The sequence below is a fragment of the Physella acuta genome, unplaced genomic scaffold (genome assembly GCF_028476545.2).
Source record: "Physella acuta isolate Inbredline_101_S28 unplaced genomic scaffold, ASM2847654v3 ptg000462l, whole genome shotgun sequence".
Classification (NCBI taxonomy): domain Eukaryota; kingdom Metazoa; phylum Mollusca; class Gastropoda; family Physidae; genus Physella; species Physella acuta.
In genome coordinates, this window is record NW_026731981.1 from 152,565 (window position 1) to 166,666 (window position 14,102).

General features: G+C 35.7%; 1 protein-coding gene across 1 annotated transcript; it reads right to left on the reverse strand.

Annotated features, from left to right (window-relative positions):
- Nucleotides 1-1,014: 1,014 nt before the first annotated feature.
- On the reverse strand, nt 1,015-9,512 carry LOC131943588 (dnaJ homolog subfamily B member 11). Its single transcript, XM_059303798.1, has 10 exons — nt 9,431-9,512; nt 8,056-8,212; nt 7,682-7,773; nt 7,399-7,531; nt 6,648-6,790; nt 5,472-5,554; nt 4,292-4,349; nt 3,443-3,554; nt 2,587-2,746; nt 1,015-2,317 (listed from the first exon to the last, which is right to left on the reverse strand). Exons 1-10 carry the CDS (start codon nt 9,499-9,501, stop codon nt 2,253-2,255), a joined length of 1,074 nt encoding a protein of 357 aa, XP_059159781.1. The 5' UTR covers nt 9,502-9,512; the 3' UTR covers nt 1,015-2,252.
- Between the last annotated feature and the right edge of the window lie 4,590 nt (nt 9,513-14,102).

The following is a 14,102-nucleotide window of genomic DNA, read 5'->3' on the forward strand; positions in this document are numbered from 1 at the left end:
TAGCCTGGATTTTAAACAAAGTCTGTAGGACCCTTCTGAGTTCACCCAGCTCTTCCTTAAGTCAGAGAAATCCAAGACTAGATGTAAAGCTTAAACACTTTCTACTAGTATGCCAAATTCATGAAACACATACTTAACTCACCCATGAGTCCCAAGCATGAGGTAGAAAAAGATGTGTTGGAAACTATCCAAATGCTAAGCCAATCACTAGACATGTCTTAAGAATGTTTGACAAGCATGAATTTTTAAAATGAAAAAACCCTGACATACTATTATGAATTTATTTAAATTTATTCTCTTTACTGATAATTGCGCTACAATGAAACTTGACATAACTTAATGTTTTCATATGCTTAACCTGAACAAAAGCAAGATTTTGAAAGTTAGTTCCATGTATAGGATAGAAACAAATCAGTCAACACTAGATCAATAAATACTGAAATAGATTTATTTTCTCCTGATCATAACAGTAACGAATTCAAGGATGGCAGTAGATGTTCTAAAAATATATTTCAACTCTCAACAGATCCAGCTCAGCCGAGGGTATAATGAACCAAAATATGAGACGTAAGAAAAGTTGTATCACTATGGTGTTTAGCTTGTGAGAGAGAAATCTACATGAGGTTTGGGCATTTCCTGTTGGAAAGGAGCAAACTGCTGGGGGAAGAGACACATGGAAGAAATAAAAAACATGGTCAACCACAGACAGATAAGGGTCAAATAAATAGAGAAATGTACAATTGAAAAAGGTGACAACTTTTACAACCCTGCTCTAAATCTTGTTGAACAATCATTCAAATATTTTTAACAGCTGAAATAAAAGAATAGATCTAGATACTAAATCTAAAAACAATCTGAATTTGTCATAAACAACAACTTTCAAATTGCATTAAATCATTAATTTTTGGGTCTGTTCTAATAAAACTTCACTTAAAATTTTAATACTCTAAACACAGATAATAGATAAAAGATTTGAACATTATGGTATTTTCATAAAAAAAACAAAAACAAAAGCACAATTGAAAATGTCAATACTTAGCAATATAAATTTTTTAACTATTAACTGTTTTTTTTGCAACCAAACATTTTTTACTGATTAATTTATTCACCACTAATATGTCAGTCATTTAGCAGTTTTAAAATTAAATGACAGTAGTCTCTAATCACTGATAAACAACAGTTTCACAAATCAGAATAAACAAGTTACACTATCAAACAATGATAATTTGTACACTGAGCATCAAAAACCAGCTTCCACAAGTCATACACATAGTTATATGGTCATAGAAAATATACCAGTTTATTTTATCTACATGTCCAGCTAAAAATAACCCACATTATACATTCAGCGGGTGAAATGGACACAAAGTCACCAAGTACGGTGGGGTGTGTCAACTAGATTAACACTATGTTAACATCACAAACCAAATACTTATCAAACCATTCTTGGCACATCTCAGATAACCCTAACCAATTACCCAAATAACATAATCCTAAAGTTTAAAAAAGCCGTGGTTTTTTAAATACACACAATAAAACAGATTTTTTTTTTAAAATCACTCTAAATAACATGTACAGCATTATAAGGTGGTATGAAAATTTAAACTTAAAAAAAAAATACACTTGAATTTTGTGGAAAATAATTTCAGAATTGGAATCAAATGAGAAATTTAGATGATACAACAGCCAGATAACAAGTGATCAAAATAAAATAATTAAGCACAAAACAATATAGCCAAGCAGATATTAGATGTCATTAAACCCAGCAACAAGTCATAATAAAATTTCCCGAACAATTCTTGTTTTACAGTATGATAATGGAAACTAATTTTTTTCCACCACTGTATGTCTGAGGTAAATAAACATTTTGCACTAAAAATAATTTATAATATTCATGCTAATGCTATAATTAACAACCCAATTTCAGTCTTTAAAAATAATTCAACAATAGAAAAAAAAAAAAAAACAGAATTAAATGGAATATGGAGTATAAAGTAAAACAAAATACATCTTGACAAAATGTTCTATCAATCCTTGACAAGCAATGTTCGTAGTTTCTGTTACCATTCCCATTACGGGCACTCATCAATTGGAAAAAGCAAGGCAATATGAAAACATGATCCTTTTGGTTTTGGTGCAGTAAAGAAATGAAGAAGTGAACTGAGGATATCACCAGTTTAAAATGTGGACTCTATCCCACCACACATCCCCTAAAGTTTGTATGTACAGCTGGTAACTAATGTCTACTACAGTTAAAATCCTTGTAGTCCATTATACACATGCTGCTTGCTCTGTTGTTTCAGCACACTTTTGAGTTCTGAGAAATAGAAATAGCTCTCAACTCTCACAAAGATAATTACATTATTTTAAAAACTTATTGTTAACTGTGGTGCTTTTTGGTAAATACTAAGGAGCCTTAGGAGATAAAAGTGAGGTTAAATAAAATAAGTGAAGCTGGCAATGTAGCCTAGAGCAAAAAAAATTATTGCTCCTGTTAATTACAGGAATACATTTTACTGGTTATGTCCCCTGGAAAAATTGGACAAAAACAAACCAAAATAAAGAACATTTTAAAATAAAACTTACGCTCTTTTTCTTCATCAGTAAATCCTCCTTTAGGAAATTCAATATCAAATGTAATATAAAGAGATCCTTTCACATTATTGTTTTCATAATTTGGCATTCCTTCATTTGGCTTTCTCATCCTCGCTCCAGGCCAAGTAATTTTATCCCTCACAACATGCACCTAGAACAAATTGCAACGGAATTAGTCTGCACACAAAGATAAATAAAACAAAGTAATTTTATCCCTCACAACATGCACCTAGAACAAATTCCAACAGAATTAGTCTGCACACAAAGATAAATAAAACAAAGAGATCATTCAAAGAGTTTAGTATCCTAGCTTTAGTCAATTTGTCTCCTTTAAAAAACTAGCCCCTCTCAAACAAAATATACACATTTTTAATATGTTTATATTTAATAGTGAAGACATTATGTTAATATATCAGAACTCGCCAAGGCTTATAATGTCAATGGTTATTAAGGTTTAATAAAAATATATTAAAGATGTAGGAAATTAGCACATTATATGAAGAATGGATAGGGGTTAGAATGTAACAATAACTCATGAAAACTTGTATAAAATGGACTTATCCACGCCTCAGTTTACATAACAACACTGTTCTAGGCTGAGTCAAAATCTTAACTTAGTTAGCATTATTAATATCATACCAATTTCAGAGCCTACTTCATCAGCAAAAAAAAAAAAAAAAAAAATTAAATTAAACTGATATTCTTACACCATATTCTTTTGATTGTAATGGCATAGAAATGTTTCCCATATGATAACAATGTGAAGGAAATATGTTGGGTAATGACATCATAGCATATCAGATCAAGCTGCATATATGGCTGTAATGAAACAGAAACCATGAAATACCTTGTGCTCGTCTAAATGCTTGATATCCATTTCAAAGCCAGTCAATGCTTCTGTTAAGGACACGGTGACATTTGTGTAGAGGTCATCACCTCTGCGCTCAAATCTGGGGTGTCTGTGGATACAGATGATATGGATACGTTCTTTTTCTTTCTTCTTCTTCGTTCTTAATTATTAGTGTTGAAGGGGATCGAGATTTATCGGCCAGTGGGTTTGAACTCGAGACTTTTGTTCCAATTTATCAACCATGAGCTTTTTGCCGACTCGACCACGCCTCCAACACAATTAAGCGTTACGTGTCAACTGGTTATGCGCCATTGAGGCCATTGACTCCTATTTCAGCCTGCTTTTCTTTTTGGATTTGCTTCCATAGCCTTTGTCCAACCAAGAACAAACTACAAGGCAGCAGTTGTTTAATTTTGGAGTTGTCTCTCCTAGAAGAGTGGCTGTCCCCAGCTAACGAGCCTCATCTGCCCGAGGGTTCGAACTCAAGACTTTTTTGTTTAGCAACCATGAGCTTTACCGACTCGACCACGCCGACCCCCTTGGATGCATTCAAATTGTATGAGCTAGTCTATACAGACAAATGATATGGACACAGTCATATTATATGAGCTAGTCCAAACAAACAAAACATAACACCATTGTCACCCACCTATAGAAAAGTTACTGTTGTAAGTACATTAGTTACATGTCTATTCACTAAAAAAAAACAACCTCGCCATTTTTTTTTTTAAACTTGAGATTGGTGGGTGAAGTTAAGGCTAGAAAGAATGTATACAAGATATAAATGAGAATCATATTGCCTGATATGAAGCAATGGCTATATGATGAGATTCATGCGTAACTCACTTGACTTGTCGTATTCTAAATCTCAAGTCACCTGGTTCACCATCAGTGTGGGGCTCACCTGTAAGAGAAGTAAACATTTGAGGTGTGCTGAAAGGCATACTTCACCATTTTAACCAAAAATATTACAGTAGGGAAGAAACACAAAAATCACCAACATTCACAAAATAACTAAAATTCTTCTATTGCACCCACAATTGTTTAACATTATATATGTTCAAAGAAGAAAACATCATCTTAGAATATAAATTAAACTGTTATATGTCTAGGTTTAAAAAAACAAGGTGGGGGTGACTCTTCGATACCTTACCATGGCTTTAGGACAACATTTTAAAAATTACTAAAACAATACTAATATATTAAAAAGTTTTTGAAATGTAACTACAGTTAACCTACATTTAAATATATATGTATACTCCTGTAATACAATAATACACAATCTCTGACTAAAAAATCAGACAGAGTTTAATAGTAAGGATCCATTTTTGACTGGCATTGTAGCAAATTGAAACACTTGTATATAAAAAAAAAAAATTGGGTGATAAAGTATTCCTGTATAATATAGACTACTCAAATATTATAATTAGCAGATAGTTTGGACAAATAAAATTGGATGATCACTTATTTAGCTGTAATTTTTTTCGTGTCAGGTTACTGGCAAAAAAACAATGTCAACGTGACCCTTTCCTACTATCTTTTTTTCAAGTTTCTTTAACACTACTTTCAAATGGAAAATACTAAAAATAATTCATATTTTATTAAATACTCTTTATTGTTTAATCTTTTTTATATTTTGGTATAATGCGCAAAAAAAAATCTATATTAAAACATGTCAGGGGGTCAGACATTTTCTTTCTAACATTATTCATATAGATTGTATACGAGACTAAAGGTCATTTAATCCTGCATACATTTAGCTAATTTTAGAAATCATATGTAAAGGGGCAGTTGTAAAAAGTTTATGTGGTGCTATTCTCTGAGCAACAAAAAATCTATTTCTCATTTATTAATTCACAAATAGGCAACTTATTATAAAACTTAATTATTCGATTCCTTGTTAATAGATAAACAAGTAGGAGTAAGTAGTGAAAATATGCAAAAACACAATTTTTAGGGCAATGAAGTACCAAATTAGCAATGCTAAAATGAATAATTTTCTTGGCACACTATGTTAACAACTTACCCTCAGCAACAAATGGATATTCTTGTCCATCTCTCATGCCAGGCTCTATCTCAATTTCTAAAACCTTTTCCTCAGGAACAAATCTACAACAAAGAAGAAAAATTACAGACTAAATAAAGAATGTAAAACTTTCATTGTTGCCCATTATAACATATACCTTCATTGGAAAATAAGCTAATGCTTATACATTATAGTTTACTATTTGTTAACTGCCCAGACACTAGAAAAGCTTAAGTGTATTTACTTATGAATGTTTTGAATTATTTAATTATTATATTCTTGTAAAAAAGAAAGTTTTCTTTAAGCAGTAGTCTTAGATGTAAGCAGAAGGTCAATGATTTAGATTACAGTAAGTTGAATAACACAATACATTGTTTGTGAAACATATTACATTGATTTTATCCCCCATAAACCAACATTTAGTGCGTACACATGTATTAGAGTGTTAAGGCACACAACAATGATCAAATGTACTATCACACATTAAGCAACAAATTAGAAAAGAATCGTCTAAGAGGGATGTGCCTAAAAATAGTAAATTCACAGCCAACAATACACCTTGACCAACAGATTAAAAAAAAGATAGGAAGTCTACACAAAGGGAAAGAACAACAGCTGGCCATTATAACTAATGAAAAATCAATGCTGAACTGCTTAACCATTGCTAGCTGTTGTACATCTGTTGCCTTCACATAATAAAAATTGTCAGCTGTGTATAAAACTGTACAACTCCCTAATTCTGGATCTGATAAGTTTATGCTTGTGCATTACAATACTTTTCATTTAATCAATATCTTCAATTGCCTTTGATGTCACTAAAAATGGGAGATAAATGTGTTGAGCAAAAAAAACATAGCTTAACTAAAGTAAAGAAATAATTGTTAATTGAGCCCACATTTAAACATTCTATTTTTAACATATGATACAGATTAATGCAAAGTCTGAAAGAAATTGGTCTATAAAGGGTGGATAAGAAACTGATAGTTAGACTCCAACCACAACGATCAGAAAAAAAAATCAAGTTGAATATAATTTAAACAAAAAAGTTGAATAACCTGTATGAAAGCGTAAGCACACAAAAGGATGTTTTTACTGTACAAACACAAGCCCATTGTAAACTCATCAGTAAAAAAAAAAAATGTGTTGAGTAGATGGTGGCAGACCAACCCAACTTACTTGATATTAGGGCACTCATCGCAGACTTGTTGTTGGGTCATAGAAAACCTGCCTGGGCCCAGCTGTTGGGTTACCATCTCCATGCGACAGTTGCATTTCCTCTTGCCCTTTGCTGGCTTGGCAACTGGTTTATACCGTAATACCTGTAAAGGGGCAACAATTAGATACTTTACAGCATAATTTTTTAATAAAATTTATAGACTGGCAACTGGTTTATACTGTAACACCTGTAAAGGGGCAACAATTAGATACTTTACAGCATTATTTTTTTTTTAAATTAAAAAAAAAAGGCAACAAGTTTATACCATAATACAATTAGATACTTTACAGCATTATTTTTATTTTATTTATAGACTGGCAACTGGTTTATAGCTAAACACCTGTTAAGGGTAACAATTAGATATTTTGCTGCATTTAAAAACAAATTGTTTTGGCAATAGGTTTACATTGCGAAACCTAAGAACATAACAAAACAACTATATCCTTATGAATAAATTGCAATTTTTTATATTTTTCTCCCCACCGGTGGATCAACATACGAAAAAGACATTTCTAATTTAATATCTTATCTATAGAGTTAAATTTAAAAAAAAAACATTCGTCTATTATTTTGAAAATATATTTTGTCCAGAGAATTCAAGATTAAATTTAAAATCACAATTTCTCCAAGTTATGACAAAACAAAAAGTTAGACAAAATGTCTAATCTTCATAGGAAACATTTAAGAACATTGTTTAACGTGGTGGTTTACCTCAACAAAGTTTCCATTGTACATCTCTTCCAATGTCACATCTAGATCCAGCACCACATCACCACCTCGGGGAATTTCTCTGTCCTGTTCTTTCATATTACCAAAGCCAAAACCACCAAAGTCTCCAAAAAAACTAAAAAAAACAAAAACAGAGCCATAAAAAAATCAATCATGAAAATGCGATGACTAAACTCTAGATAATTACAAATGAAATGATGAGTTGTAAATTACAAATAAAATAATCTGCAGCAGATTACAAATGAAATGATCAGCTGTCAATTACCTAGAGAAAGGATCACCTCTCATATCACCCTGCTTTAAACCTTCTTCACCATGTTTATCATAGATCTTTCTTTTCTCAGGATCTGACAGAACCTACAGACAAGTTGTATAGAACACTTAATGCTAGATTGTTGTACATTAATGCTGATTATATTAAGTTTTTAAGTTATATAAGCATTTCTGCTGATACAGAAATATTCTAATACAATTATCAGCCACATTAAACTAACAAGGCACCAAACAACATCTTTCTCACTTAATCTATATATATATGGATAAATATAAAGATACAGAAATAAACATGTTTAGATAAATGAAAACAAAAATATTTTTTAAAAACAGATCTTGCTTATTCAACGGATCTCCAGCACAAACCTCATACGCAGCCCCAAGTGTAGCAAAGCGTTCCTGCGCATCGGGATCATCTTTATTTTTGTCTGGATGTAATTCTTTTGCTAATTTTCTGTAGGCCCTTTTTATCTGGTACGTGTCAGCAGACCGAGGAACATTTAGTATGTTGTAGAAATCTCTCCTGTTCAAATATAAATCAGACATACAGATATTACATTTTGCGTAGATAGAAGTATTAGAGAAAAAAGATTACAGTAAGAATGGGTGTGAATGATTGACAAGTAGGCTTATGTGCCAAACCTTGTGTCATGTTTGGTGGTGGTGGTGGGTGATACACTAACTTTAGTGAGGACTAAGGGAGATTAGTGGGATTTTAAAAATAATCATAATCATATTGAATAAAAATCAGTGCAATTGTTGTAACAGGATCAATATCTTGCTGGTGGTAGTTGTGTGAGGAAAAGCCTATCATAAAATAAAAAAAAAACTATAACAGTGAGCAACTTGTCTAGAATAGACTTTTTAAATTACCACCAGTTTGGAATAGTTTGGGGAATAGCCCCAATATGGCTATTCACAGCCAGCTAATACTTCATGCAAAATAATATGCGAAAATAACAATAGCATTTAGATAATCTTTCGTGACTTATTTTTATTTTTTAAAAACCAAGTGACCCCTATTTGGTTGATCACTAGTGACCTCAAATGTAAGACTAAGAGTGATATAAATGTACTAGTTAATTAAGAGTGATATAAATGTACTAGTTATTGCTAGTAGAGACCTTATTTGAATTTTTATTTGGCTAGGCCCTAATAAAAATGTTGCTAATAATAATAGGTCGTACTAGAATAACTAGATTCTAGATCTAATAAAAAAATTATTTTGGTTTTGGATCTGTAGATTTCTAGAATCTGCTTGAGTTTGAGTTTCTAGAGCGAAGTAGAGTGCACCTTAGTTACTTAGTTAGAGTTAGACTAAGGCACTAAGGCTGGCTTAGGCTAGGCTTAGGAGGGCTGGCTTTAGTTAGGGCTTAGCTTAGACTTTTTAAGACTTAAAAAAGTGGCAAGTGGCTTAAGAGCTGCAAGTTGCACTGGACCTACTTTTTATTATTTTTAAGCAGGCATATCTCTAAAATAAACGTGTATCAGACATTATATTATTAAGAATAAGTATTTGTTAACTTTGTATTTCTTAGTGATGACTTGTAAAAGTTTTACAATCCGACCAATCACAGCGCCCCACGCAAGGTATTGACAACAGAGGAAAAGATCACTCAACTTTCGGTTTAGTTTTATTTAAAAAAACCAACATAATCACAACAGCTGAAATAAATATATATCATATTTTAAAAAAGAAACATTAAAGTGTCATTTATAAAAACAAAAAATAAGTATTTACCCAGCTAAAACTTGAAGTAAAATTATCATAAAGTTGAGCATAAAACACAGACTTGTCACCGGCGACGCCATTTTATAAAACTTCCGGGTTATTGTAAAACTAGAATGCATTGTGGAAAAAACCACAAGTAACCGTTACTCTGAAAAACAGTAATTCAAGTTTTACATTTATTTACATGAGTTGTATACCTTTAGAAATGGAAACCGTTGAAAAGAAATCATATTATATATTTGTTTAAATAAATACTTCTAATGCACTGAAGAAAAAATAAGAACTCGCTTTCTGTAGTAAAATAATTGGTCGCTAAAATGTGTAAGAGATTTCTTGAGCAACCAGTGCTTTTACTACAGAGAGCAAGTTTATTTTATCTTTTGAGATCAACAATCCCCCCCCCCCCTCAGTGTTTCCTCCAGATTTTTTTTCTCCCGGGGCACTTGATATTTTTGGAGGGGGGGGGACAACATTCTCCGGCGGGTGGGGGGGGGGGGGGGAGAGCGGCCACTGGTAAAAGTATATGTTTTCTATATAAATTCCATTTCGTTCGGGGGGGGGAGGAGAAATGCCTGGAAGAAACTGTCATCCTCCTTTCCCACAAACCATACCAGACGAAATTATTTTAAACCCGGAAGAGATTTAAGAGTCTTGAAAGAAAAAACTTAATAAATTGTGTTCAAGATGTATTCATAAACGCGTGTACAGTGATTCTTTCAGATATTGTCCGGGGGCGGGGGGGGGGGGGACATTTGGGGCGTGGACAAAGATTAAAATATGTAATTTGGATTTAAAATATATTTTTTTCGAGGGGATTTGGGGGTGCTAGATTTGTTTCGAGAGAGGGGGTCGTGCCCACTCACCCCCTTCCCCCGAACCCACAGAAAAAAATGCCTTAAAGAAACCCAAGTGGTCTTATAGACAAACAATTCAATATATTATCCAATATATTATTCAATATATTATTCAATATATTATCCAACTTCAAAGAGATATTTTTAAACACCCACTCTTGAAGTCTGAGTACACCGCGAACTATTTTATCCTCTATAAAACACAGAGAGAAGCACAGGTCTCGGAAACACACATTCACACTTTCTTTTTCGCGATCTCCCTATTTCTTCATCTCTCCCAACCTCTATCTCTCCATATCTCTCTTACAATCTCTTTCTCTTCCTATCTCTCTCCCCATCTCTCTCTCCCTTTCTCTTTCTCCCCATCTCCAGAGTTTCTTCCAGGCATCTCTTTTTAACGCCCCCCCCCCCTCCCCGAACGAAATGAAATTTATATAATTTAAATAGAAAAAATATACTTTTAACAGTGTCCGCCCCCCCCCCCGAAGAAAGTCTACCGCCCCCCCCCCCCCCCGAAAATTTCAATTGGCCCCCCGTAGAAAAAAGTCTGGAAGAAACACTGCCCATCTCTCTCTCCTTCACTCTCTCCATCTTTATCTCCCTTATCTCTCTCCTCTTCAATCTCCCCATCTCGCTCTCCCCTTCACTCTCTCCATCTCTCTCCCTTCACTCCCCCCATCTCTCTCCCTTTCTCTCTCCCCCATCTGTCTCTCCCCTTCACTCTCCCCATCTCTCTCCCTTCACTCCCCCCATCTCTCTCCCTTTCTCTCTCCCCCATCTCTCTCTCCCCTTCACTCTCCCCATCTCTCTTCCCTTCACTCTCTCCATTTCTCTCCCTTCACTCTCTCCATTTCTCTCCCTTCACTCTCTCCCCCATATCTCTACCCTTCACTCTCCCCATCTCTCTCTCTCTTCCTTTCTCTCTCCCCCATCTGTCTCTCCCCTTCACTCTCCCCATCTCTCTCCCCTTCACTCTCCCCATCTCTCTCCCCTTCACTCTCTCCATCTCCCTCCCTTCACTCCCCCCATCTCTCTCCCTTTCTCTCTCCCCCATCTCTCTCCCTTTCTCTCTCCCCCATCTCTCTCTTCCCTTCACTCTCCCCATCTCTCTCCCTTTCTCTCTCCCCAATCTGTCTCCCCCCTTCACTCTCCCCATCTCTCTCCCTTTCTCTCTCCCCAATCTGTCTCCCCCCTTCACTCTCCCCATCTCTCTCCCTTTCTCTCTCCCCAATCTGTCTCCCCCCTTCACTCTCCCCATCTCTCTCCCTTTCTCTCTCCCCAATCTGTCTCCCCCCTTCACACTCTCCATCTCTCTCCCTTCACTCCCCCCATCTCTCCCCCTTTCTCTCTCCCCCATCTGTCTCTCTCCTTCACTCTCCCCATCTCTCTCTCCCTTTCTCTCTCCCCCATCTCTCGCTTCCCTTCTCTTTCTTCCGATCTCGCTTTCTTTATCTCTCTCTCTGCTAAAACATAAACAAAACACTCCCACACACACTCGTTTACCCCCGCCCCCACACACACATCGATGAAACAAAAGCATCTACCCTCAGCACTAGCCGAGTGGCGCAGACGACTCACTGTCACGTCCAGCAGAAGACAACATCATTGTCTCCCCTGGCAGAGCGCGGGAAATTGTTTCAAAAGGCGATGAGCTCAATGGCTTACATCAACGTGGAATTCTGTGCATTCATATTGACGTCTGTGTTATAAAAACAATCTTCACTCATCGTGTGATATTTAGTGATAACTTGTTGTTTTACTAGAACAACAATCTTTACTCACACGTGTGATATACAGTGTTTTCTAATGTCTTTATATTTTATAGAAACAATCTTCACTCATCGTGTGATATTTACTGTTGTTATATTATAACAGCAATCTTCACTCACACTTGTGATATATAGTGTTTATTTTAACAGCAATCTTTACTCACACAATATGTGAATTATAGTGATATGCAGTGTCGTTTATTTTGTGTCCCGTAACATTTGATTTGATTCTGATATATGATAATACACTGGATCGTTTATAATCAAAAGGTGACTAGTTTCTTTGAAGTACATTTTCATTCAATCTGATTTTTATGATACTCAGGATTTTTGTATTCGAAATGTTGTACCCGCACTAAAGCTGGGTGTTTTGTATATTTATTGTTTCAATAAAGGTTAGTTCAATGATGTGATTAAATGGTTATAAGATATTGTTTCCTGAAAGGGTAAAGTGAAAATATTAGTTGGTTTATTAATATAAAAGTAAACTTTACCTTTTGGTAGGTGAGATGAATTAGATTTCATTTGTTTCTCGAGCTAGCTTGTGAAGGAATTGTGTGCTCAACTCAGAGGCGTAGTGAATATATTATTCATATTGGTGCCCCCCCCCCCCTCAATTCTGGGTAGTCTGGGTAGCCAAGTAGCAGTCTATTTTTTTTTAACTTCGACCGTGTATAGTTCACAGAGGCGTAGCGACCCTTCCCGGCGCCCGGGGACAAACTTTTCGATTTGCACACCCCCCCTCAAACTTTCGATTTGCACCCCCCTCAAACTTTCAATTTGCACCCCCCCCTCAACCTTTCAATTTATTTTTCCAACCCATTTTGGCGCCCCCTAAGGTCGGCGCCCGGGGACATATGCCCCCCCGTCCCCCCCCCCCTCGCTACGCTACTGATAGTTCAGTAATGTTGCTCAGAACGAGTTTAGCGACCACCATCGAATCAGCGCCCGGCGCGGCTGCTCCACCCACCCTCCCCTAGCTACGCCTCTGACTCAATACAGATCTTCCTGTTTTACCTAATATGAAATGGGTACCCATCAGTGCTGAGTGAACTCAGGGACATGTTACAGACTGCGACATCACAAACTTAGATTTTACGTTTACAATCGATCTTTCAACCGTCCACAACGTCACATACATTAAAAATATATTTTTTCTTTCTTATAGTGAAGGTCTTCTATTACACAAAGTATGCAGTTGTACATGTTAAAATGTAAAAGGTAATAACAGTTGCGTGATTTCACTTTAAGCTACTTCTTACTTGGTTTATATGATACAATAATAAGCATTGGTTATTTACCCCCACTCACAAACCAGTCTTTCTGTTTAGCTAAGTGCTTTAGACCAGTGGCGTAGCGAGGTCGGGTATCACCCGGTGCGGCACTTAATGGTGTCACCCCCCCCCCCCCAGAGGCGTAGCGACTTATCCCGGGGACAAACTTTCAAACTTTCGGTTTGCACACCCCCCGTCAAACTTTCGATTTGCCCCCCCCCCCCCCCCCCGTCCAACGTTCGATTTGCATCCCCCCTCCCCCATCCCTTTTCGGGATTTGTCAAATTTGCTCTTAAAAGACTTTTTAACACTCGAATTAATCACTTAATTAAGTGGAAATATCATTTTTTCCCTATATATTTTGCTATTTTTTGCCTTGGTGTCACCCCCCTAAACGGTGTCACCCGGTGCGGTCCACACCCCCCGCCCCCAACCCCTCGCTACGCCACTGCTTTAGACCTATCTTTTCTCTTGGTTCTTTGTATCCATTTACAAGTACGCTTTATAAGACACCGCAACATAACATATAGTGTCTGCAGTTGAAAAAAAAAGAATAAACACTAAAAACTATTTTTAACTTTTACTGGCTGTTAATCCACGAGCGAATGCATTGATTAAGTTTGGGTTAATTAAGATTAGATCAAGTTTCTGAAGCAGAAACCGAGTAACAAAAGTCTGAGAAAAACACAACGATGCTGGTACATTGTTGACGATTCCCCTTTAACGGACACAATCAAAGTCTTTAGAAATTTCCCAGCGCAAAACAGGTTGTTTTCCTATTGTT

Coding starts and splice junctions, on each gene's coding strand:
- LOC131943588 (XM_059303798.1), bottom strand. CDS start 9,501: ATGGCGTCGCCGGTGACAAGTCTGTGTTTTATGCTCAACTTTATGATA. Junction 7,774..8,055: donor CACTTGGGGCTGCGTATGAG/GTTTGTGCTGGA, acceptor ACTTGTCTGTAG/GTTCTGTCAGATCCTGAGAA. Junction 2,747..3,442: donor AGCATTTAGACGAGCACAAG/GTATTTCATGGT, acceptor AATTTGTTCTAG/GTGCATGTTGTGAGGGATAA.